The sequence below is a fragment of the Durio zibethinus genome, chromosome 2, assembly GCF_047325235.1.
Source record: "Durio zibethinus cultivar Kanyao isolate XHJ-2024 chromosome 2, ASM4732523v1, whole genome shotgun sequence".
NCBI classification, from domain to species: Eukaryota; Viridiplantae; Streptophyta; class Magnoliopsida; order Malvales; family Malvaceae; genus Durio; species Durio zibethinus.
The window spans coordinates 10,241,122-10,265,001 of NC_143163.1; the positions used below are offsets into that span (position 1 = coordinate 10,241,122).

The 23,880-nt window shown below is 31.5% G+C and overlaps 1 protein-coding gene and 1 pseudogene across 1 annotated transcript; one reads left to right on the forward strand and one right to left on the reverse strand.

Annotated features, from left to right (window-relative positions):
• Positions 1–3,768: 3,768 nt before the first annotated feature.
• LOC111309254 (transcription factor MYB15-like) lies at positions 3,769–6,208 on the reverse strand. Its single transcript, XM_022908266.2, has 3 exons — positions 5,977–6,208; positions 5,339–5,468; positions 3,769–4,445 (listed from the first exon to the last, which is right to left on the reverse strand). The coding sequence occupies exons 1-3, from the start codon at positions 6,107–6,109 to the stop codon at positions 3,941–3,943; spliced, it is 768 nt and encodes a 255-aa protein (XP_022764001.2). The 5' UTR covers positions 6,110–6,208; the 3' UTR covers positions 3,769–3,940.
• Positions 6,209–20,411: 14,203 nt separating this feature from the next.
• On the forward strand, positions 20,412–23,421 carry LOC111308117 (serine/threonine-protein kinase RUNKEL pseudogene; annotated as a pseudogene).
• Positions 23,422–23,880: the final 459 nt, after the last annotated feature.

The following is a 23,880-nucleotide window of genomic DNA, read 5'->3' on the forward strand; positions in this document are numbered from 1 at the left end:
CTTTTCATCATGTGCATGTGTAGTCATTTTGTAACAATACATTGTCACATGTGTTATGGAGCACTTAGTCTTATCATACTTTTCAAATTCAAGCACTTTAAACTTTGGTAAAATTACAACATCAGAAACCAAGCACAATCCAACAAATCCATTGATCCATAAAAATATGTCCCATCAATAGCTTTAAGCTTTTCTTTTATGAAGTTTATCTTTTGTTGGGATTTCGAGCCTTTTTTGGCTTTTACTATGCTTATCTTCAATTTCTCTTACTCTTTTAGATCATCTAGATTGGAAACTTGGGTTAGATTAGATATCTTGACATCAAGAATAGAAATAATATGAGTAGAAGTAACAGTTGAAAGCATGTCAGTATACATGTAAGGCTAGCCTCCAATAAATGACATTTGATGTTGAGCCTTTTAGGATGTTCATGCTGAGTATAGGGCCAAACCAAGAGGATACAATGGATCAATGTCACTTTGGACCACCACTTTCTTCCCCTTATTCATGTTTTTTAGCAACTTAGTAATAGTCTCTATTTGTCCCTTTAATTCCTCTTATGCCTTTTTTTAACTTTTGAAAGAGAAAAATGTTTTCTTCTTTCATGATCTTTACTTGATATTGAGTGTTGTAACACCTCATATTATTCAAAGATTGAGCGAGCTATCCTTAAACCTTAATTTACCATAATTAAGGTGCATATTTAGAAAGATATTTATGAAACCATCTTATGTATGAGATTGAATGCTTGAATACAATAAGGAGGATTTATCACATAACAATTGTTAACAAAAAAAAAGATCTTTGTTGAATTAAAAGTTATTTTGACAAAATCTAATATTACATCCATAAAAAAATCTAGAGTTTATTATGAAAAAAAATTCTTAATTTGTTGATATTGGCTTTGCACTTCATTAAAAAAATCTAATAATTCTTGGCCATGAGCTCTTACTGGTGGCACCTTTGTTTTCCATTCTTCAACATTTTAAACCATTTCCATGGCTTTGTAAATAGCCATAGTGATTTGGTCAAGCAACCACTTCAATTGGTCATACTTCCTCACATATATCTTCTTTTCTTGCTCACATTCTTCATTCACAGTCCTTATTTGTATTTCAATTTCTATAACCCCATTTAGCATTTGGATGTGCTTTTGTGCCTCAAAGAATGCCTTTTCACTTTCTTATACTTTTTCTTACAATTATCCATTATCCCTTAGGTGTTGGGCCAACTCATGAATAGTGGATGATTGTGTAGTGTTAATGTTAGTGAACAAATTCTTCCATTCATTCTTTTCTTGTTTGAATGCTTGGACTTCCCTTTTAAGCCTTTTGTTTACAAGTTTCAACTCCTCGGACTTTTTTTTCAAGCCAATAGAGAATTTTACTAAGCTTTCCATGGATGCAATTAAGATTATTTTTGTTAAGATTGTTTTATGGCAATCATTCCTTATGATAAATCTAATAATGCATATGCCACATACAATAAAAGAAAAGGGTTAGTAAATACAATATATACATGGAACATAATACAATTTAACAAGTAGAATAATAATAAATATCTCATCATATGTCTTATTTAGGATTTTCTAACAAAAGGCAGGGTAGCATTTTAACTTAGGTTCAGATCCTTAGGATTTATTTACATGCTAGGTTTAAAGGCTTGACAATCTAAAGTTTCCTAAATTGTTCCTTACATTATCATCAATTATAAACTAGTAAGGCATTTTAATCTTCACCCACCATTATAAGCTCAAACAAAAATGATTTAATTTGAGTGAGAGTTTTCTCTAGCTCACACGAAGGTTGTCATCTCATAAGAATATAGGTACTTACTTCTTCCTAATAAAAAAATCATGCAATAAATTAAATTTATAAAAGAAATCATGCTATAAATATAAAATATCATGCAAAATCATGAAAATATATATTATAATTATTCATGCAAAAATATCATACAAGACAATTACAACTTCATAACTTCTTTTTTACTTTTCCTGCTAAAAATCATGTTATTTAAATAAAATCAAGGTTAGAAAAAAAATTAAATAACAAAACATAAAAAAAAACAAATAAACCGAGTCAAGTTACCTTGTGGGTTGCCGCAAGGGTTACAAGGGTTATGGGTCAATTTTCCTTTTCCAACTTGGAATGGCACCATTTGCAATTTAGAAGCAAAAATCATATTTGTTTCTTTCTTCTTTTAAGTTCTAATTATTTCCTTTTCTTTCGAACCTTTAACTTTCATCTCCCTTTTCTAAGTTTTTAGAATTTAACCGAAAAACTTCTTAAAAGTTGATGCATTGTGCCATTGTCCACTACCGTATTGCCAACATCAATGGCGTAACAAAAGACCCTTTTTTGGCCCTTCCTCCTTTAAACAAAATTTTCAAAGAATCCTTTTTAAATCTATATTCAAATCTGCCACCACCAAGAATACCACTTTGCTGCCCTTTTGACAATCTGCAACCAACAAGAACCAATTCCTTTTTTACTTCCTCTGACGGACCAACTCCAAACACTAAGCAAATCAACTCGAGACTTTCACCCCAATCGTCCCTTTTTATGCTTGTTTTAGATTGATTTCTATACTACTTATTGTGTTTTTCTTGTTATTAGTTCCTTGGTTCCAAGTTTGGTTTCCTTCTGCGTTTAGATTCACTGGCTTTTGGGTGTCTATGTTAGGGCTTGCATTGTGTTAAAATTGACTTTGGGTTTTTCTGGGTTTATTGCTGAGTGGAAGCTTTATGGTTTTTTGAGTAATTGCCAATTGTGATCCTACTAGGTTGATTTTGAGACTGTGTTGAATTATCCTGTTTTGATGCCAATTGCACACTGAAACTTTCTTTGTTTGCTTTTTTTGTTTCCCTCACATGCTTCCTGTGAATTTCCTGAACTGTTGTTGCTGAATTACTTGAAAGCTTATTGTCAAATTGCTGTTGATTACCATTTGTCTGCTAATTGCCCCTTGCTTGTTAATTAAAGCCCTTGGCTATTATGTGATTGATTCTTGGTGGCTTTTTGTAAATTGTTCTCCTCTTTGTTGTGAATTGCCCGAATTGCCTTCTTAATTCTTCATCGATTGCTCTTCTGCTTGTTTTTTCTTCAATGATTGTTTATTTGCTTCTATCTACTAATTGACTCTAGAAATTGAGCTTGTAATTGCTTGATGCTTGATTGCTCCCTCCTATGATCATATATTTAAGATCCTTATATAAGGATTGAAATCTGAATTCAACTTGGACAAGCATTAACCCCACTGATTTTACCAAAGATTTTCAAGATTATTTTTTCTGTGATTTTTTTTTTTTTTGATGAATTTGAGACCAAATATTTCCTTAGCAATGAATTATTAACTCCAAAATCTAAAAGACCAAATTTGCCAATTTATCACAGTTTTCTATTTTTAAATTTTCTATTTTTTTTTTTACTTTGACTGGTACTAAAAATTACATTAAAATTCAAATCAAAATTCAAATTCAAATAAAAATTAATATTTTTGGGCTTTTAACCCATTCGGCCTAAACTTTCCAATTGAAACCCAATTTATTGTCAAAGGCCCATTTTAATACTAAAAAAATTATCAAACAAAATGGAGTTCCTAGACTTTGACAGCATATTAACTGAAGGGATCTGATTTAGTCAGGTGAAGAATCTACAAAGTACCTCAAAACCAGCGGAAAAAATTAAACAGACCTTTTGTTCCAGGTTTTGTGGGAAGAAATGCATGTAGCTTGTTAGTATGCACGCATAATAAATACTCTCTCAGTTCATGCAGTCAACTTTTTATGACTATTACTTGGAAATTTAAAACGTCTAATTTAAATAGTAATTGGTAAGATAATTTAGTTACTCATTTAAGTTACAATTGCAATATATATCGTACTAATATACTTAACATGCTGGATCACCAAATAACTAAACGTAAATTATGCCCATCCTTATATCAACTGATAGAGCAAATCTGCAGAATCACCATAACACATTTCATAAGGCAATGGCAGCACAAGTCCACCCCTTGCCAAGAATGGTGGATAACCATCTTGATTGTAGATATTTTCTACTACAAAGGGCTCACTCCAGAAATCTCCGCTGCTTTGAGCTTCATATATTTCTGAAGAAGAAGGGAGACAAATATCTTCCATACCGCCACTAACATTTAAGCTGGATATATATCCACTGTCGGAGATGAAGGAGGATAATTCAGTAGTCGATTTTGTTGTTGGAGACAAGGGTGAGCTCTCTAAAATCATATTTGGGGGGTTATCAATAAGGACGCTTTCAGCTTCACCTTCAGAACTGTGAGTGGCCTCACTTTGGGAAGTTGTACTAGAGTACTCTTTCCCATCAGATGTTCGCTTTGCACGCTTCTTTAGATGAGTGTGCCAGTGATTTTTTATTTCATTGTCTGTTCTTCCAGGTAAACTTGCAGCGATCGTGGACCATCTGTACATACATAAATCGTAGATTGTTAGTTAATTTTCTTATATCCGCAATATGACGATTACATGCTTGCGTAAGGCTCCAGTATATTGATGGCTAAAACGATGATGAGCGTGTTAATGACAATGAATGTGAGATTGAATATGAGTTTAATGATATTGGTACTGGAGTAGCAAGAAGGACCCACTTTAAGATTAGAAAGCGTATTTTTACTCCAGTAATTTTTTACAATAATATATGTATCTCTGATAATGACATCCAAAATATGAATTTTTTATATGATGAAGCTGTTTAAATTTGAAAATTGAGGAAAAAGTTTGATTTCTCCCTTCCAGGGGAAGGTTTCGTAGTTAGAAACTTATGAAAATCAAAAGCAGGCTGATGAAGATAATATTTCAGAGTCTTTTTTATTTATTTAATTGGAATCTTGATTACTTTTTTGGTTGTAAAGAACTTTGATGTGTTATGTTATGTTTCTGTTGTCTTCCCTAACAATTAATGGGAGGAATTACTGAGTTGTTGCTTTGTTTAAGGCATCGTGATTAAGTTCTCAAGACCTGGTAGCGCTTTGGTCCAGGATAAAGAGTAGGGCACATCTTCTTTTTTGAACATGTTCAAGTTCCTTAGTAATCTAGTTTTTCAAGTTAGTTTTTATTGTTTGTTGGTTTTCAGGTTTTGTGAGTGTTGGAGCTATAGTTGCTTATGGGTTTTTTATTTGGTTGTCCATCTTTTGTTCTACAATTTTAACTTTTGGGCTGGATATTTGTACCTTTTTTTTTACTTCTAATTCTTATACTGGCTTTTAAAAAAATTATTCAATGACGGACTGTACCTATAATATTGAATTCTAAATCGATTGAGGGCTTAATCAGCAAGATGTCAAGACTGGATCTAACCTGTTTCCAAATTCTTCATGTAATTTCATGATCAAGGCATCTTCTTCTTCAGTGTAGTTCCCATGTTTTACTTCAGGCCGGAGGTAATTCATCCATCTTAATCTGCAACTCTTTCCGTCCCTTTTAAGACCTGAAGAAAATTTAGCAAAATTAGATAATCTTATGAACATGAAGAGAGTGTTTAACATTTAATTAGATATCAAAACTCCAACTATTGCTGCTAAAAGACTGAAATCAACACTAAATTAGGTTTTCCATTAAGCAAACAAAATAGCCAAAGAAAAATGCAAAATTGGCCAAAAGAAATGTAGCGGATCACAGAAAATGAATTTTGTTTTAAAAGGCAATAATAAAAATAAAAGGGAAAAGGAAAGAAAGAAAAGAAAATTCAGAAAAACAAAAATTCTCTCTCCTTTTGATCTCCAAAAGAGATAAAGAAGAGCAAAATCTTGAATGGATATCCAGGAACAACCTTTCGTTTAATAATTAAACTTCAAAACAAGTTAATATGATTGAAACCTGAAAAGAATTTATTAAAAAACCATAGTTTTCTCCATAAAATCATAGGAGTAAACCTATTCTAAAATTCTCTCTATTTGAGTATTGATTCTAGCAGTAAGAAATAAGAATGAAAGTACCAGCAAACTTAGGAAGTTCACGCCAGTTCCAATGGCCAAATCTCTGAATATAAGATCTTAGTTTATGGTCTTCTTGAGGACTCCATGCACCTTTCTTCATTCCATTTTTATCATAGAAAGGAGCTCTCACCATCTTAGCTAGCTTTCTTTTACTCTAATATTATCTCTTGAAGGTTCTTTCCAACCACAGACAGCTAGAGTACCATAGATCATTAAACACATTGCAAATCAGATCTAATTTTTATACCCAGTACCCTGATTTGAAAATGAAACGTGTTTACACTAGTGACATGGACCTGCAACCCCCAGCATTGAAATATAGATCTACCCTAGAATTATTAACTCCATATATTAAGGAACTGGGGCCCCTTTTACCGACAAAGCGTTCAGGATATAGTAATTGTTAAAAGAGTGAACAAGGAGACTTCCTAAAAGTGTATATATGTGAAATTGTTAGAAGGAGATTTCTAGCTGGGCAAGGTAGTGATACCTCGTGATCTTCGCTGCACCCTCTTATTCACCCACGTGGGGTTAAACTTCAAAGTATCAAACTTAGTGGTCAAGGTCATAGCTCTCATGAATCATGACTCGTTTTGTTTGTTTTAAGTTCACATGCAGTTTCTTGTCCTTTTCGTCGGTATGTCAACACTCAAATAGTAACATATGTAATAGAATATGGCATCTGCATATAGTCTCTTATAATTTTTCATTCTGTAAATGAATATATCCCCCATTTGACTCTATTAGTTTCTCCCTATCTTGTTTGGTTTCTTTGGAATATTTGATGTTATTAGAATTTAGAATATTCTCTTTTTGCAAATAGCTGTGTGATGTTTTAGTAGAATATTAGATCTTAGTTCTAATTATAAAAGTTTAAGCTCTAACAATCTCTTTTATATATATATATATATATATATATATAGAATTATCCTCTTTCTTTTTCGGTAATTGAAGAGAGAAATTACATGGAGTTATCCACTTATTTATATTAGGGCTGTACTGAGAGCTCTAACCCATGTATCTTTTCCTTGGGAGCTTTATGTTCCCCGGCAGATTCAACAGGCTCCAACAAGATCATAATGCACCTTGTTTTTTCTGCTTAATGACAAATAATTCTAATTATTTTTTGGGTAACTGACAATTCTGCTGCAATTATGATTATTATTATTATTATTATTATTATTTGATTCCTTCACAATGCTGTTAGCATAAATATAAATATAAATATATATATAAATATATATATATATCAAAGACTGTCTGGTCATGCCAAAAAAAAAAAATGATAAAGGTTGACCTAATAAAAAGTGACTTGATACTTCATGATTCCATTTATATTCTGTTAGAAATTTTTAAAATAAAATATAAAAATAATTTTATATTTTTTTAAAAAAAGACAATCATTTAAATTAAGAGAAATAGAAATTCATTATAGTTGGACTTATGGCTAATGGACTATGGGCTTAAATTTTCAAACCCAGTTGCTCATGCAAATTAATTATTTAAGTAATGACATTTGGCACTTGAAGTTTAATTAAGTATATGATGAATTAAGTGTGTCCAAGTAGACAAATAAGAACAGGTAGATAAATTTATTAAAAAACGGATAATTTTTAATTCTTTAAAAATAAATAATTTTTATCTATTCAAAATAAATAATTATGTTAATAAAATAAAAAAATATTTAATTTGTTCTATAAAACTCCTCAATTTTTTGAAAAACCTATAGAAACAATTCTCGAAGTTCTCTTTCCTTATTCAAACTCTAGATTTTTTTTTAAAAAGTTTTACTACAAAATTTTTATAAAAGTTTGATAATCTTGTGATATGTTGGTGAATATTCAGTAGATTGATTTTGTCAGTGCAAAAAAATAACTAGTCATTGAATTTTATTATAATCTTGAGATTTATTGTTTGTGATTTTTTTGCATACTTATTAAATAAATAATACAATGAAAATAACTAAAACATTAAAAAAAAATAGCATTGTTACACACTTTGCAGTCTTTCTTCAAAATTCTAAATTTACCATAACCAATAATCTCATATTTACAGTTTTTGTTCCAACATATTCTCATATAAATCTAACTATGGTCAAACATGTTCTAAAAAAAAAAAAAAAAAGAAGCATTTCTTGATATGTTGAAGGGTATAAACAGGACAGATCAGAAAAGTTGTTTTCCGAATATGCGAATCCAGCGTGGACAAACTAACTGTGTACCTTTATTAATTTAATCTCCAATTATTCATGCTTTATTATTCGCAGAAAATAATTTTCGTTCGAATATATTAGTACTATTTGCAGTTTTATTTCTATTATTTGTCTTTTATGTAAGAAATAAAATTATTGGACAATCTAGAGTGAGATCTATTAATTATTACAATAAATTTATTTTGAACATTTATTTATAAATATAACGTTTACCATTGAACTAATAATTAAATTTTTGCAACATAAGAAAGTATAAATATATAGTAGGAACAAAATAGCAAAAATATATAAAAATGTAGGATCAAAAAGTCGTATGATTTGCTGCCATTGATAGCTTATGTTCATCTACGCGGTTGCAAAATTACAGGCCCTCGTTTCTTTTAAATCAATTTTGGACCAAACTGTCTGAAAGGGAATACTTTAAAGATTAATACAGCTATGACAATTTAACAAACTAAAATCAAACATTAAATGTATTTGGCACATTTGCCAGTTGTCAAAATTTGAGATGTTAGAAATTTAAATTTAATAATTTCTATATTTATATAATAATAGATTCATGCAAAATATATATAAAATACAAAAATCTTTTATATCATAAGTCGTATTTATATATATATATCAAATATAAAATATTTTTTTATTAACCCATGTATAACTTTTATCAAAATTTAAAATATATTACTTTCATAAAATTTTAAACAATATTTTCGTGTCATATCTAAAATTAACAAATCTATAAAAAATAAAAAAAATAAAAAACCTTGTCATGGAAGAGTTAGAAAGTATTGTGCAACTTCTTACCGCATATATTAACATATTGTAGTATTTGATATTTTATAGAAATGTGCATCAAAAACGAAAACACCGTAAATATCTAGCTAACTAGGCGCAAAACAATCATGTGAGGGTAAAAAGTCATATATCTACATGCTTTCTGACATTGTTCTTGATCCTCAAAATCAATTGCTTACAGTATTACTACACAAACAGCATCTGATTCACATGTTGAAACACTTTTCCACTTTTTCCCACAGCTACACAAAATCAATTCCACTACCTTTTTTATTGATATGAGTGGAATCCAACAAATTGTCTTCAAAAAGAATGTGATAGACTAGAACTAAAAGATTGCTGGTTTTCCACTAAAAAAATGTACAAAATTATCCATCCATCCATGATATATAATTTCTTTATTAAAAATATCAGAATTTGCATCTTTCTTTTTTTATCTTTAACTAAAAGGAAAAGAAATACCAATCCATGGATTTATATTACTCCCTCCCTCCAATCACATTTGTTGCTTGGAGAAACTGCTGGAATTCGAATACAAGCAGCGGTAGGATTTATTACTTATATATGTGTCTCGTCTGCACTTTAATTTAGCATGCAAGGATTCGTTTTTTATTGCCACTCGGGGTGGCTGATAATGGTATTTACAAAACTGCTCGAATATACAACTCATGGATGATGCGAGGTAATGGAACTGTATGAGCTCAGCAGGTGACATCAGCTGCTGCTGATGTAAGATCAATAACAGCTGTATTTCTATGAAATTTTTCTCTATTCCAACTAAAATATTAAAAAAGTAATAGCAATACAGGTGACATCAACTGCGGTCTTTTATGCACAAAAAAATAAACCAACAAAAAATTCATGAATAAATTATGAAAATAATCAACATTAGAGTGAACAAATTAAAAATAATGAAATTCTATATTTATAACTATTTTGATAAATTTAAGAGGGGCCAATTAGAAATAGAAAAGCGACAAAAGAAAATTTCAATACACAAATGTCATTTGGAGAAGCCAGGGAGCCATGGCACCCCTGGCTAGCTCCGTCCCTGACCAAAAGGAAAACATTATTATTTCATAATGTTGGAGAACCTGAGTGAGATATAATAGCTACTCTAAACTTTAATCACCAAAATTTTAAAAAATGAAAACAAAATGATAGCATTAATCTAAAACAAACCGGAAAATTAGGGGAAGAAATTATGGTGAGAAAAAGATGCTAAAATATACAAAAATTTTGTATATAAAGACAAAATTGATAGATGGAATTAATAAAACAATGAGACTCATTTCATCAATTTATTATTTCAAGGTAAATTTGATAATTTAAAATATGATATGATGATATGATATAAAAATTATAAGAATAATATTATTTAAAATTTTAATATAAATTATATACAAATTTAATAAAATAAAAAAAATCATTTTAAATTTGTGTTGATACCAAATGTAAGATATAATTTTTGTATAAAATATGATATAAATAAATAAATTATTATTTTATATAATATAAATACATAAATTATTAAATCTATTTGAGAGGGTATTACTTAGTGTATGATTCACATGTTAGAAACTGTTTTTAGTAATTATATATATATTATTAATAGTAGAATTATTTTTAAACTAATGATCACATTTAGTGACTTTTGACGGGGATAGACGACTTTGAGTCCACTTTTCTCAAGTAAAATCTTTGAAGCAAATTTACAACATTGATAAGAGGAACACATGGAACGGTAACGTCCAAAGATAAATGATCTTTATTTATTTATTTTGTTAATGCTGCATTTGGCATTAGCCCTAAAATATTATGCACCGACCACTAGGGATAAAGGACTTTGTTGGCTTAGGCTCCAATTGAGAGGTTGATTCCATTACTCTCAGCATTACTCTCATCGCACCATTATCTTCTAACCATTATCATGAATTTAAAAATTAAATTTTATAAATTTATAAATAAAAATAAAATACAAAGTATTATAAAAAGTTATGAGTGATTGGCTTATGTTACATGATTTGATGACAAAGTTTTTTTTATGAAATGTCTATAAGAATCCTAAAATTTATCAAGAAAATTAATTTTGTTTAATATAAATAAGGTTCTTTTTTTTATTTTGATTTTCTGGTTTTGGGTTGCAACATTATATCATCATACGTTGACGTGCCACCTAACGAAGAGAGTCATTGGACGCACGCGGAATGAAGACTAGATTTTTGGCTTGGAGCCAGACATTGACCATAACTGTCTGGCTGTGTAAAATTTGGACATGGAAATCTACTAAGTAGTGATGGCATAATTCAACTAAACCTGATGAGTCTTGGCAAAAAAAACTTAACCAGATAAGTTCTCACAGTAACTTAGAATAGATTAACTTGTATTACAAAACTTATATTTTCAGCTTTGTATGTTTAAGTTTGCATTTGGAGAGAACTACTACACATGAAAGATTTAGAAAGAGTTGCTGATTTTGACTGAAATTAGCGTTTTGAAAAGTATTATCAATTTTAAATTATTTGAAAGATATAAGTATTTATGTTTGTTAAAAAGCTTCGCTAAACTTATTTATCATATTTTCATTGTAATTTTTTTCAAAATTCACAGTTGGAGAGTTTCAAATTAGTTACGCTTTGAGTGCAGAATTAATAGAGTTGATTTTCATGCTTGCCCAATCAACACACAACCAATTATCACATCACTCGCTTATGATTATCGGTATTCGGGCTGCTGCTTGTCACTATACAGGCAGCTTGCCCACCAAGAGTTGCCAGCTACTCCCACTGTTATTCCATCAGCCGGTCATCTCACAATAAATCATTTAATTTGCGATCATTAAATGTCAATAACTGACAAATCACGTGAACTTCTCATTAATTAAGGATGAGAAAAAATTTTAAGTAAATTGAAAATCAATTCAAAATCGTTATATATATATTTTTCTTTGTTTTAATTAAGTTAGATATTAAATATATATATTAAATTTTTATTAAATTTCATATTAAAAAGTAAAAAATAAAAAAACAAACCCAATCAAATTATATATTTTTGGTAACTTTTTTATATATGTTAAATTTTATAACATAGAATAACTATTTTATATCTAATCTATTTAAATTTATTAAAAATCATATTAAAATATTATAAAAATTTTTCAAAAATTAATAAACCAAACTGAACTAAATTAATAGAATTCGGTTCTGAATAGATTAAATGAAAGGTCGATTTGAATTTGGATCAAAATTTAAAAATTTATAATGTTATGTGTCACAATATATAAGTCCATAAACTTATCATTAAACACAACTATAGGAGATCGTCAATTTTTTTTATTTAGATACATTTAGCCACCCAATTAAATTTGTTTAATTTTAAAGAAAATTTTCAAGCTTAACTAGGGTACCTTTAAAAATGTAGATTATAGTTTACAAAACTAGAATTAGGTCCAGAGGTTTAGTTACACTTGAAGAATGTTACACCACCCTTATAATGTCCATCCAAAAAATGATGCCATTTGAATTATATAATATTCAAACATTAAAATATACTTATATTTTTTACTGAGTAAATTTATATGAAAATTTAATCTTAAAATTACTCCAATAATTTGATAACAAATTAAAAAAAAAATTTCACCTCAATAATATTTATGGAGACTAGTACCCCTCGATGAAAAGGTTCTATAGTTGGATTCATTAATATATTTTTAAATAATTAATTATTTTTAAAATCAAAAAAATATTTCAATAATTTGGTAAGATTTTATTTCAAGACATATCTTCCAATAGTTTTGCAAGATTTTTTTAAAAAAAATTTATTTATAAATTTGTTTAAAAAAATCATTAAATCTTTTAATAGTTTAATAAGATTTAACTTTGAAATTTAAATCTTCTAATAGTTGGTAAGATTAATTAAAATTTTATTTTCTTTAAAAAATCATTAAACATTTCAATAGTTTAGTAAGTTTTAATTTGAGATTTATCTTCAAATAGTTTGGTAGGAATAATTTTAAAATATTTTTAATCCATGAAAATATGTTAATAATTTGGTAGGATTTGTGAATTTATTAATTAATTTTTATTTAAATAAAATACTTTAAAACTAAACAAATAATGCAATAATTAAAATAAAATAAATAAATAAAAAATAAAATTGGACTCACTTGAAATACTGCTCAACTTAATGGCTTGGCTTGGCTCCTCTCTCAAAAGAAATTGACTTAGCTTGTGGCTTAGTTTAGTGTCTTGGCTTTTTTTTGTTTTAATAAAAATGACGTTATTTTGATATATTTATATAGACAAAAATTAATTATTTTTTAATTTCTCTCTCTTTTTTCCCTTTCTTTAGAGTTTCTCTCTCTTTAATTATGTCTTTGCCTCCGCTGTCGGCCAAAATTCGATTAAGCCCAAAATTACACCATTGCTTCCTCTTGGCCTTCTTGTCTCTGATCTGGGTTCAAATTTTTGAAAATCATCCTCTAATTGCCTAGATTTAAAGCTAAATTTGTTACTTTTCCATAACCTTTTCAGCCTTTTTTCATTGTTCGATTAGGTTGTGTCTTCAGTGTATCAAACTCCTCTCCATGCTTTTCTTCGTCATGGGTCCTAATCTCTTAAGATTACTCTGACCACCATTGACCACCATTACTGCCGCTACTTTAAAAAAACTCGAACCATCATAACCAATTTTTTGGTCCTCTAGTCGATTAACTAAGAGCACTATAAAAATAGTTAAACCCAGAAAACCAATGATAATTAACTTCTGCCACCCTTTCAGTTTTGCAATGAATTTTGTGTTTTTATTTTGTATTTGTGCTTGATAATTGATTGTTGGTGAAACTAGATAGTTGTGGTGTCAGTTGATTATGTATGACTTTTGTGGATTGTGGGACTATTATTGCTGGCTTGTGAATTTTCTTATTGTTGGATTGTTGTCTTATTTTGGTTGCTAAGGAGATTGAGTTGCTATGATGTTGCGTGATTTTTGTAGAGTGTGGGAGATTGGCTAGCTAAAGTTGGCAATGGTAGTGTTAGCAATGGTTGTTGTGGTCAGTGATATAAAGATAGTAGTACTGATGATATTGTTGATGGAATGCATTTAAAGTGGACTGGGTGATAGTTGAAGCTAAATGAATGATGATGGTTGTTGAGCTAGTGAATTTTTTTTTAGTCGAATAAAAATTAAAGCTCTTTTTTGTTTTGTTTTGATTTTGCTTTGTTTTTTAGTGTGGCTTATTGGCAAGGAACAGTTGATGGTGGTGGCTAAAAGGAATAAGGTCGGCTTATTAAAGGTGGTGGTAGAATCTACTTGGGTGGAAATTAGTCTAAAAAATAGTGGTAGATAATGGTTATAGAGACTAGGTGTCATAATTTATAGATTTGTGGATCACCATTAGACATGCATAACAAGAGTCACTACTAATTTTTTTTATTTAGGTGTGATTGGTCACCTGATTGAATTTGATTTGTAAAATAGATGTTAGGTTCAAGAGTCGATTACGCCTGAGGAAAATTGTAGCACCATCACAGTGCCTATCCAAATGGTGATATCAATTTGATTTCGAATTATCCAAGCCTAGGTTATTTTATAATTTTACCAAATAATTTAGTATTAAGAATCAACCCTAAAATTGTCCAAATAATTTGATAGCAATTTAGGATAATTCTCTTACCTAATAAGTATTCATGGAGACTAATGTCCCACTTTAAAGGGGATCCATCATCGAATTTATTAATTTATTTTGTCTCAAAAAATTGGTGAAGCCTCACAATAGTTTAGTAGGGCTCACTTCAAAGCAATCCTCCAATAGTTTAGAGGATAAAATTTGTCATTATTTGGAAATGTATATTTTTTACTTTTTTCTTTTTTTGAAAGTTTTTTTTTTTACTTTTTTTTGTAAAAAAAAGTTATTATTTTTTTTAGAGATACCAATGACAGAAATATTTATATTTTTCCCTTTTTTATATCTTTTTATTTATTTTTTAAAAAATAAACCAAAAAATATTAAAAAAATAGGCTGAAAATAAAATGAAAAAGGAAAAATCTATGATCGGGTCGGGTCAATACCAGGGTCAGCACGCGGATCTTGAGTTGGGTTCACGCGGATCCTAAAAGACCAAAACGACGTCGTGTAAGGGGGGTATATAAGGCACCCATTCAGTATATTTCTTTAGAAACCCCATAGCCTCTTTCTCTCTAACAAAAAAACCTTTGACTTCTCTCTAGAAAACCCACCAGTAAATTCAACTAAAAACTAAGAATCTCACCGGTTTCAAACTTTGACTTCTCTCTAGAAAACCCACCTATAAATTCAATCAAAAGTTGGGAATCTCATCGGTTTCTGGAAAACACGTTGGATTCTGAAAATCTCACTGAAATTTTGCCAGAAACTTCAATTTTCGCTAAAAAATTTCATCAAAAAATTCAAAGTTCTTTAAAAAACCCAAAAAAATTTGAAAAAAAAAAGCATTTCTAAATCATTCTAAACCTTCCCTGAACCTCTTACAGCTTTAAATTCACCTTCAGAAATCTAAAATCCCACCGGAACTCCGAATCAAATCCAAAATTCCAATTTTTGAATCTCAAAAACCCTTATTGCCAAACTTTTCCTAGAATTGCCCCAATAATTTCTTCTGTGTTTTCTGTGTGTTCCTTAGTGCTAAAATTGGTCCAATTTATAGGTAAGCTTATGAATGATTTTAGAAAATGGACAGAATCAATCTCAAGCTTGAATCTTAGGATTGTATTCTATCCAGTGTGATTTTTGGTCTAAAATTTCAACAATTTGATCCTTTGTTTGACCCAAGGATTATGATCCCGATTCCATTATGCACGTATGGATTGAAATAGAAAAGAAAAGTAGCAAGAAAAGAAAAAAGAATAGAAAATAATAATAATAATAATGGTATTAATAATAATAATAGTAATAATAATAATAATAATGATAATAATGAACAAGCTTTTCACTTAGGCTTGGACCCAAATGGGCCTAACTGGGCCCAAACATTAATGGGCCTAATTGGGTTCGGATCTCAATGGGCCCAATAAGACCCGAACCTTAATGGGCCCAAACGTAAGTGGGTGTCTACAACTATCCCTCTTTGCATATATTTGTTAGATAAAAATGATGCAAAGACCTAGACACCCGTTCTATTCAAGTCAAATTAGAGAGTAACATTGACCAAGGGTGAACCTCGAGTCGAAAGTAAAATGATCTAACTTGAGACGATGTTGAATGACTGGGACAATACCATGAGTCAAAATATGATTTGATCAGAGCTAAGATCAAATAAATGACTGGACTAATGTCACGAGTCAAAATATGATTTGATCGAAGCTAAAATCGGATGACTATGACGATACCACGAGTCGAAAGGTGACCAAGACTGAGTTGAGGTTGTAAATAAATGATTGGACTGATGTCACAAGTCTGAAAATGATCTGACTGGAATTAAGATTGAATAAATGATTGAACTGATGTCGTGAGTCAAAATAAAGCGACCATAACCTAGTCAAGATCGAAAAGAAATGACCGGATTGATGTCGCGGGTCTGAAGATGATCTGACCTGAGTTGAGATCAAATGATTAGGATGATGTCACGAGTTAAAATAAAATGACCAGGACCGAGTCATGGTTAAAAAAAATGATCAGACTAATGTCATGAATCCAACAATAATCTGACTTGAGTCAAGATTAAATGACTAGAATGATGCTGCGAGTCAAAATAAAATGACCAAGATTGAGTTGAGTTCGAAAAGAAATGATCGGACTGATGTCATGAGTTTGAAGATGATCTGACCTGAGTCAAAATCAAATGACTGAGATGATGTTGCAAGTTAAAATAAAATGACCATGATAGAGTTGGGGTTAAAAAGAAATGATCTGACTAATGTCGTAGGTTTGAAAATGATCTGACCTAAGTCGAAATCAAATGAGTGGATAGTGCAAGTGCATGTCTTATGCAAATGAAACATCAATTATGGTACTAAGGCTTTTGCATTCTCATTTCTATACACCTTTAGTAGAGAAACCATATTTGATTATCCGAAATATTTATCTTCACGATACATTTTAGTAAAGAAGTCATCGTGAATACATATATTTGGTAAAGAAACTATTTTTCATCAACTTGAAGGCACATCTCTGGCAAAGAAACCATCTTTCATCAACTTGGAGGCACATTTTTGGCATTAGCCTGTATATTTATCTTTTCTCCAATAGGGCTGTAGAAGCCATTGTGCTTTTATTTAGTAGGGTCTTATCCTTGGTTTTTTATCTCTTTTAATCCTTCAAAGTAACACACACTTCTTATAATTTTGTTCAATTATTAATCACTATCCTAATTTCAAAGTATGAGGATACAAGTTATGCATTTCTTCCATTCATGACAAGATATAAAGAGGAAGAATAATGTATAGGACTAAGAGAATAATAAGATGGCTTTCATTTATTTGGATAAACAATAAATTACAAATGATGGTATAAAGATAAAATGAGAGTATTTATGAGCAGTTATTTGGGGTAGCAATGCCTCAAGATAAATGATTAGATAACCATGACAACAAATCTCAGATTTCCTTCAAAAACTCAATTAAAAGTTAATGCCCTAACACTTTAAAGCTCTTTGGAATTTACTATCCCTGATATGGTTTTTCAAGTGATGTCAATTTAAGTTGCCTTTTAGAGTTTCAATCTAAACCTTTTTCTTTGGATCTAAGTGGCCCTTTTGGGTTTTCGACTTGAACTTCTCTCTTTTTTTTTATTTTTTTTATTTTTTTTAATCAAGTAAAGTATTTTTTTACTGTGTCAGAATTGACAAGACCAATAAGTTCATCTTTATCCATTTCTAACAAGATCAAAGCTCTTCCTGAAAAAGCTCTTTTTACCACATAAGGCCCTTTCCAATTCGGAACCCATTTTCCTCTATCATCATGCTAACTTGGAAGAATCATTTTCAACACCAACTCTCTTTCTCAGAACTGACGAGGTTTGACCTTTTTGTCATTAGCTATCATCATTCTTCTTTGGTACAATTGGCCATGGCATAGTGTTATCAATCCCTTCTCCTCAATAAAGTTCAATTGCTTATAGCATTCTTAAATCCATTAAGCTTTTTCTGATCCCCCTTTCTTTAGGATCCTTAGAGATGTGATTTTTACTTTTACTGGCAACACAACTTCTATCCTATAAATCAAAGAAAAAAGAGTTACTTCAGTAGATATGCGCATTAAAGTTCGGTATGCATATAGAGCAAAAGGTAATTTCTTATGCCAATCCTTGTATGTTTCAGTTATTTTCTCAAAAATCCTTTTGATGTTTTTATTTGCAGCTTTTACTGTCTCATTCATTTTTGGGTGGTATGAAGTTGAATTGTGGTGTTTGATTTTGAACTAAACACATATTTCCTGCATCATCTTGCTATTCAAATTCTTTGCACTGTCTAAGACGATTCTCTTTAGGAGCCCATATCTATAGATTATTATTTTTTTGATAAATTTATAGACCAAAGATCTAATCACGATTGTGAAAGAGGTAGCTTTAACCCATTTAGTGAAGTAATCAATCATCACAAAAATGAATTTGTTTCCATTTGAGGCTTTTAGTGTGATAGGCCTAATGACATCCATCCCTTATATAAAAAATGGCCAAGGTGGTGCTATGACATGCAAAGCACTGGACAGAGCATGAATCTTGTTAGCATAATCTGAAATTTATGATATTTTTGAGCATAATCGATGTAATCTTTTTCCGTTGTCCACCAGTAATACCAGTTTACATAACCTATCTTGCCATCATATGCCCATTTGTATGTGCTCCACATGTGCCACTGTGAATTTCTTTAATAATCTGTTCGACTTTAGAAATGTCGACACCGTATAATAACACATGGTCCTTACCTCATTTGTACAAAACTTCTCCGTCTAAGAAGAATCCTATAGCCAACCTTCTCAGGATTCTTTTATCATTTTCTGTTGCTTGATTTGGGTATTGCTAATTCTTTAAATATTACATAATATCATAATACCAGAGGTTGCCATCTTCTTCCTCTTCCAAATTGGCACAATATACTGGTATGTCTTTAATATCTAGTTTAATGGGCTGAATTTTTATAGTATCATCGATTCATACCATTGCAGCCAAAGTTGCCAAAACATCTGCAATTTGATTTTTTTCATGAGGCAAGTGTTCAAACTAGATTATTTTGAATTGTTTACACAGCTCCAAGATATATTTGTGTTAAGGAATAAGTTTTGAATCCCTTGTTTCCTATTCACCTTTTAATTGATAAATGACTAGAGCTAAATCCCCAAACACCTTTAATGTTTCAATTTTTTTTATCCAAAGCAGCACGTAATCCCATGACATAAGCTTCATACTCAGCTACATTATTGGTTCAGTTGAAATTCAATCTTGTCGTAACATGGTAATAATGTTATGCTGGAGATATTAAAATTACTCTAATCTCGTACCTCATGGCATTAGCCGCCTCATCAAAAGACATCTGCCATGTTTCTTCCTTATCATCATCTTCTTTTAATTTTGAGATGGCCATTGGTTCCTAATCTAGAAGATCAAGCTTCATGGGCTCATAATCGTCAGTGGCCCTTTCTGCCAAGAATTCAACAATAACACTTCCTTTGATTACTTTTTGGCTCACATATACTATGTTATATTCAGAGAGCATCACCTGTCATCTTGCGATTCTTCGTAACAGTGATGATTTTTTGAAGATGTATTTGATGGGATCCAGTTTAACTATAAGCCAAGTTGTGTGGTAGAGAATGTATTGCTTGAGTCTTTTAGCTGTCAAAGCCAAAGCACAATACATTTTCTCTAGTGATGAATACATGGACTCATACTCCATAAACTTCTTGCTCATGTAATAAATAGCTTTTTCTTTCTTGTCGGATTCATCTTGTTGGCCTAGACACATCCCATTGAGCTCTCTTATACCACTATGTATAGAATCAGGGGTTTTCCCGAAACAAGGGGTGCTAATATTAAAGAATTTGATAAGTATTACTTAATCTTATCGAAAGTTTCTTGACATTGTTGTAGACACCCTATTTAGTCCGGACCTAAGCTCATTGAGCCTGGTTTAATAAGGTTTGGGTTTAAGCCCATTGGATTTGGTTTAGGATCCAACAAGCAGGCCTAATTGGCTTTTATTTTTATTTTTATTTTTTTTATTTTCCAGTTAATTTATCTATTTTATTAGATTTATCATTAGTTTTACAAGATTTAGTGATAAAAAATAAAAAAATATATCTTTGGTTCAAAATTGGAGGTTGTAGAGTTACTATAGGTTTTAATATGAGGTAGGATGAGTCTTAAGTTTTTGATAACCCAATTGGATGAGGACTTTGATCTGATCAAAAATTCTTCTGATTTGGTCCTATAAACAGCAACAAAGCAATGAAAAAAATGGGGAGAAAACAGAAGCAAAACAAAAGGGGAAGCCCTGTCGCCACCAAGCCCTCGAGGCTTCCCCTTGGTGGGAAACCTTCCCTTCATTGACCTTGACCTTCACTCTTACTTTACTGTACTAGCTCATACCTACGGGCCAGTTGTGAAACTCCAACTTGGGAACGGGATTAGTATCCTAGTGACCTCCCCATCCATGACCCGAAAAGTTCTTAAAGACTAATATTTATCCAATCTGATGGAATTGCTCCAGGTTTGAAGGGAAGGGGACTTTCTTGGAGATCTGGAATGTTTGATGATTGGGATTTCCCCGCATTTGGTGCTTCCAGAAATGGGCAAGTTGCTTCAAGAAGAGCTCCAGCTAGCAGCAGCTTGGATGGTGGGTCACCTGAAGTTTCAGCCGTTGTACCTGGACCAGGTTCTGGAGGACATGTTGGAAAATGCGCTCCACTTTGTTGCGTCGAGGTGGGATCGAAATGCTACCTCATTGGTGTGCAAGTCGTGGTACAAGGTCGAGTCACTGACACGGGGTGCAATCTGGTGTAGTTACTGATGGTCTTAGAGACAGGCAGGAAAAAGTGAGAAGATTTTCTATGGCTGCTTTAGGTGAATTACTGTTCTATATTTCCACTCAAAACGAACATGCAAGAGATAATAATCCACCTGAATCTCCATCAAAAGACAATAGGCATGCATTTGGCTGGCAGATTCCAAATTCATTGATTTCATTGTTGTCATCAGTTTTACGTAAAGGAGAGGATGATATGACTCAACTTTACGCACTTAGGACAATTGAAAACATTTGCAGTCAAGGAGGATAATAGGCAGCTCGTTTCACCAGTCAAGATGTGATTAGTAACATGTGTTACATTTATAGGGCTGCAGGGAAGCAGGAGAGCATGAGGCTTACTACAGGATCTTGTTTAGTTCATCTTATTCGTTTCAGTCCCCATAGCATTCAATCAGTTATAGATAAACTTTTGCTTAAGGATATCGCATTTGCTCTTGTCAAGGGCAGTCTGCGTGACCAGTAATTCAGCTTAAATCTTCTCAATATGGCTATGCTTGGAAGCCATATGTTCTCAAATGGATGGTACCTTCTACCATTGATGGAGGAAAAGAATCTGGTGCCTAGTCTTATGTCTCTTATTGAACAAGAAAGTGAAGTTTTGCGTGGCAGAAAACTTGTTGTTGTGGCTTTTCTTAGTAAGAACAGTAAGAGGTGGTTACCATAATTCTTTTGTAGTGCTAGGTTACTCCTCACAGTCTACAGATTGGCAAAGGAGAAGGATATCTATCTGCTGCAGTGTCTAGATTCATTTCTTCATGTTGTGGCATCCACAGTGCCCAGATTACTGGATGGTATAATTGGAGATATTCAGCAAATGATGGGAGAAAGGAGACATGGGCAGATTGCTGCCCTTACCAGTCGTGCTACTCCAAAGAACAACATTCCTTTGTTCCCTGTCATTCTTTATCTTATTGGGAGCTCATCATTTAAAAGCAGAGTGGAGACTCATCAGGTCTTGCAGCAGCTGGCAAATCTTATCCAAGTTACGGAGACACCATTTCAAGGACGGGATGACTTCCAAATAACATTGTTACGGGCTATGGAATCTGTACCTGAGGAGCCTCCAGTAATTCTTGGCAGTCCTAATATTTTTATCAGTGAAATTCTCCCTAGTCTTGCTGTTTTTTACAAGAGTAATAAAGATGGCAATGCGAGATTTTTGTGCCTGAAAATTATGTTTGATGTGATGGTCAATTTCTTGAATGAACTTTCATTAAACAATCAAAGGTCAAAATCTGAAATTCATATCTAACTCTCATTTTCTTCCTCTCTACCCCATTTTGATTGAAGATGAAGATCCCATTCCCATGCATGTGCAGAAGCTTCTACTGATGCTAATTGAGTTTGAGTATATTAAAATCCTGGATATTTTAGATCTGAAAATGGTCTCAAAATGTTTTAAATTTTTGCTTGGCGATCTGACAAATGCAAATGTAAACAATGTCAAACTGTGTCTGGCTTTGGCTTATGCTCCAGAGATGGATTCTAAGTTACTTTCGCAGCTAAAAATAGTAAGGAAGATTGGGAATCTTTTGGAGTTTGTATATGCAAAGGATATGAAAGATTTTCTTGAACCAACTCTTGGCTTATTTTTTTTGGGCTTAAGAGGCCATGAGACACCAGTTAAGGGAACACCAATTGGATGTAAAACGCAAATAAAGATTGCTGGCAGAGGAGTGGAGGAGAAGCATAAAAATTATTCAAGTGCTATTAAGCGTGTGAACCTTTTGAGGTTGTCTAGAATAGCCAAAACAAACTTACAGAAGGAGAATGAGAAGAAAATTACCGAAGGCCCTTTCCAAATAGCTCTGAGAATGAATCTGAAGTTAAAATTAAGAACACCGATATGGAACTTGATTTTGATGAGAACACTGAAGAAGAAGTGCATAAGGAACAAGATGGGTCTCATGTCCCGAATTGTATGACTAAATACAAGTTTTCAAGTGAGATCAACAATAGCTCAAAGTGCAAGAAAGGGATAGTAACATTGACCAATCAAACAGCCCAACTGTGAGTAATTAGGCTACCTCAGATGAATCAAAAGCATATGATCAGGAATTATCATCAGATCATGTTGAAATGGCTGCTACCGCACCCGCTGCCAGTTCCCATCACAGAAACCAGAGAATTAAAGAAAGACCCGGTTCTGCCCTTGAGTTTGATTATTCAAAATCATCCAATAATATCTCCCAAGTTCTCTGGCATCCTTCTGATCTTTCTGTAAGACCTGTAATGCCAAGTAGAAAAGCTGATAAAATGGCAGACGTAATTCCTTCACTACCATTTGAGGCATTGCAACCATCTGATTTCGTAAAGATATCAAACGAACAATTGGATGCGCTTAACAATAGGATAATATCAACATTTGGTGGAAATATTGATATTGGCGAGAAGCAAAATGCTATCAGATACCTTGAGGTGATTTGTCAGTTGAAGTAGTTGTTCTTTGCATATATCTTAATTCTTTGAGCTCGAAGAATGAGAAAAAGTTAAAAGTATCAATTTTCTTTGAAAATAAGTTTTTTCTAAAAAAATATTTTAGAGGAAAAGTTAAAAGTATCAATTTTTCTTGAAAATAAGCTTTCAAAAAAAATATCTTTGAGGAAAAGTTGAAAGTATCAATTTTCCTTAAAAATAAGTTTTCAAAAATGGATTTTTGAGGAAAAGTTGAAAGTATCAATTTTTTCTGTACAGAAGCAATCATTTTTTTTTCTTTTTCCTTTTTATTTTCTTGAATTTTCTTTAATGTTAAATAATCCGACAATGGAGTCTCTGTAAGTGAAACAGTAATTTTCTTGCATACTTTTGAGGTGAGAGAATTTTTTCAATTTTTTGCTAAAAGTATTAAAGTTAATTGAGAATAATTTCCAATAATTAATTACTTGGTAAATTTTTAAG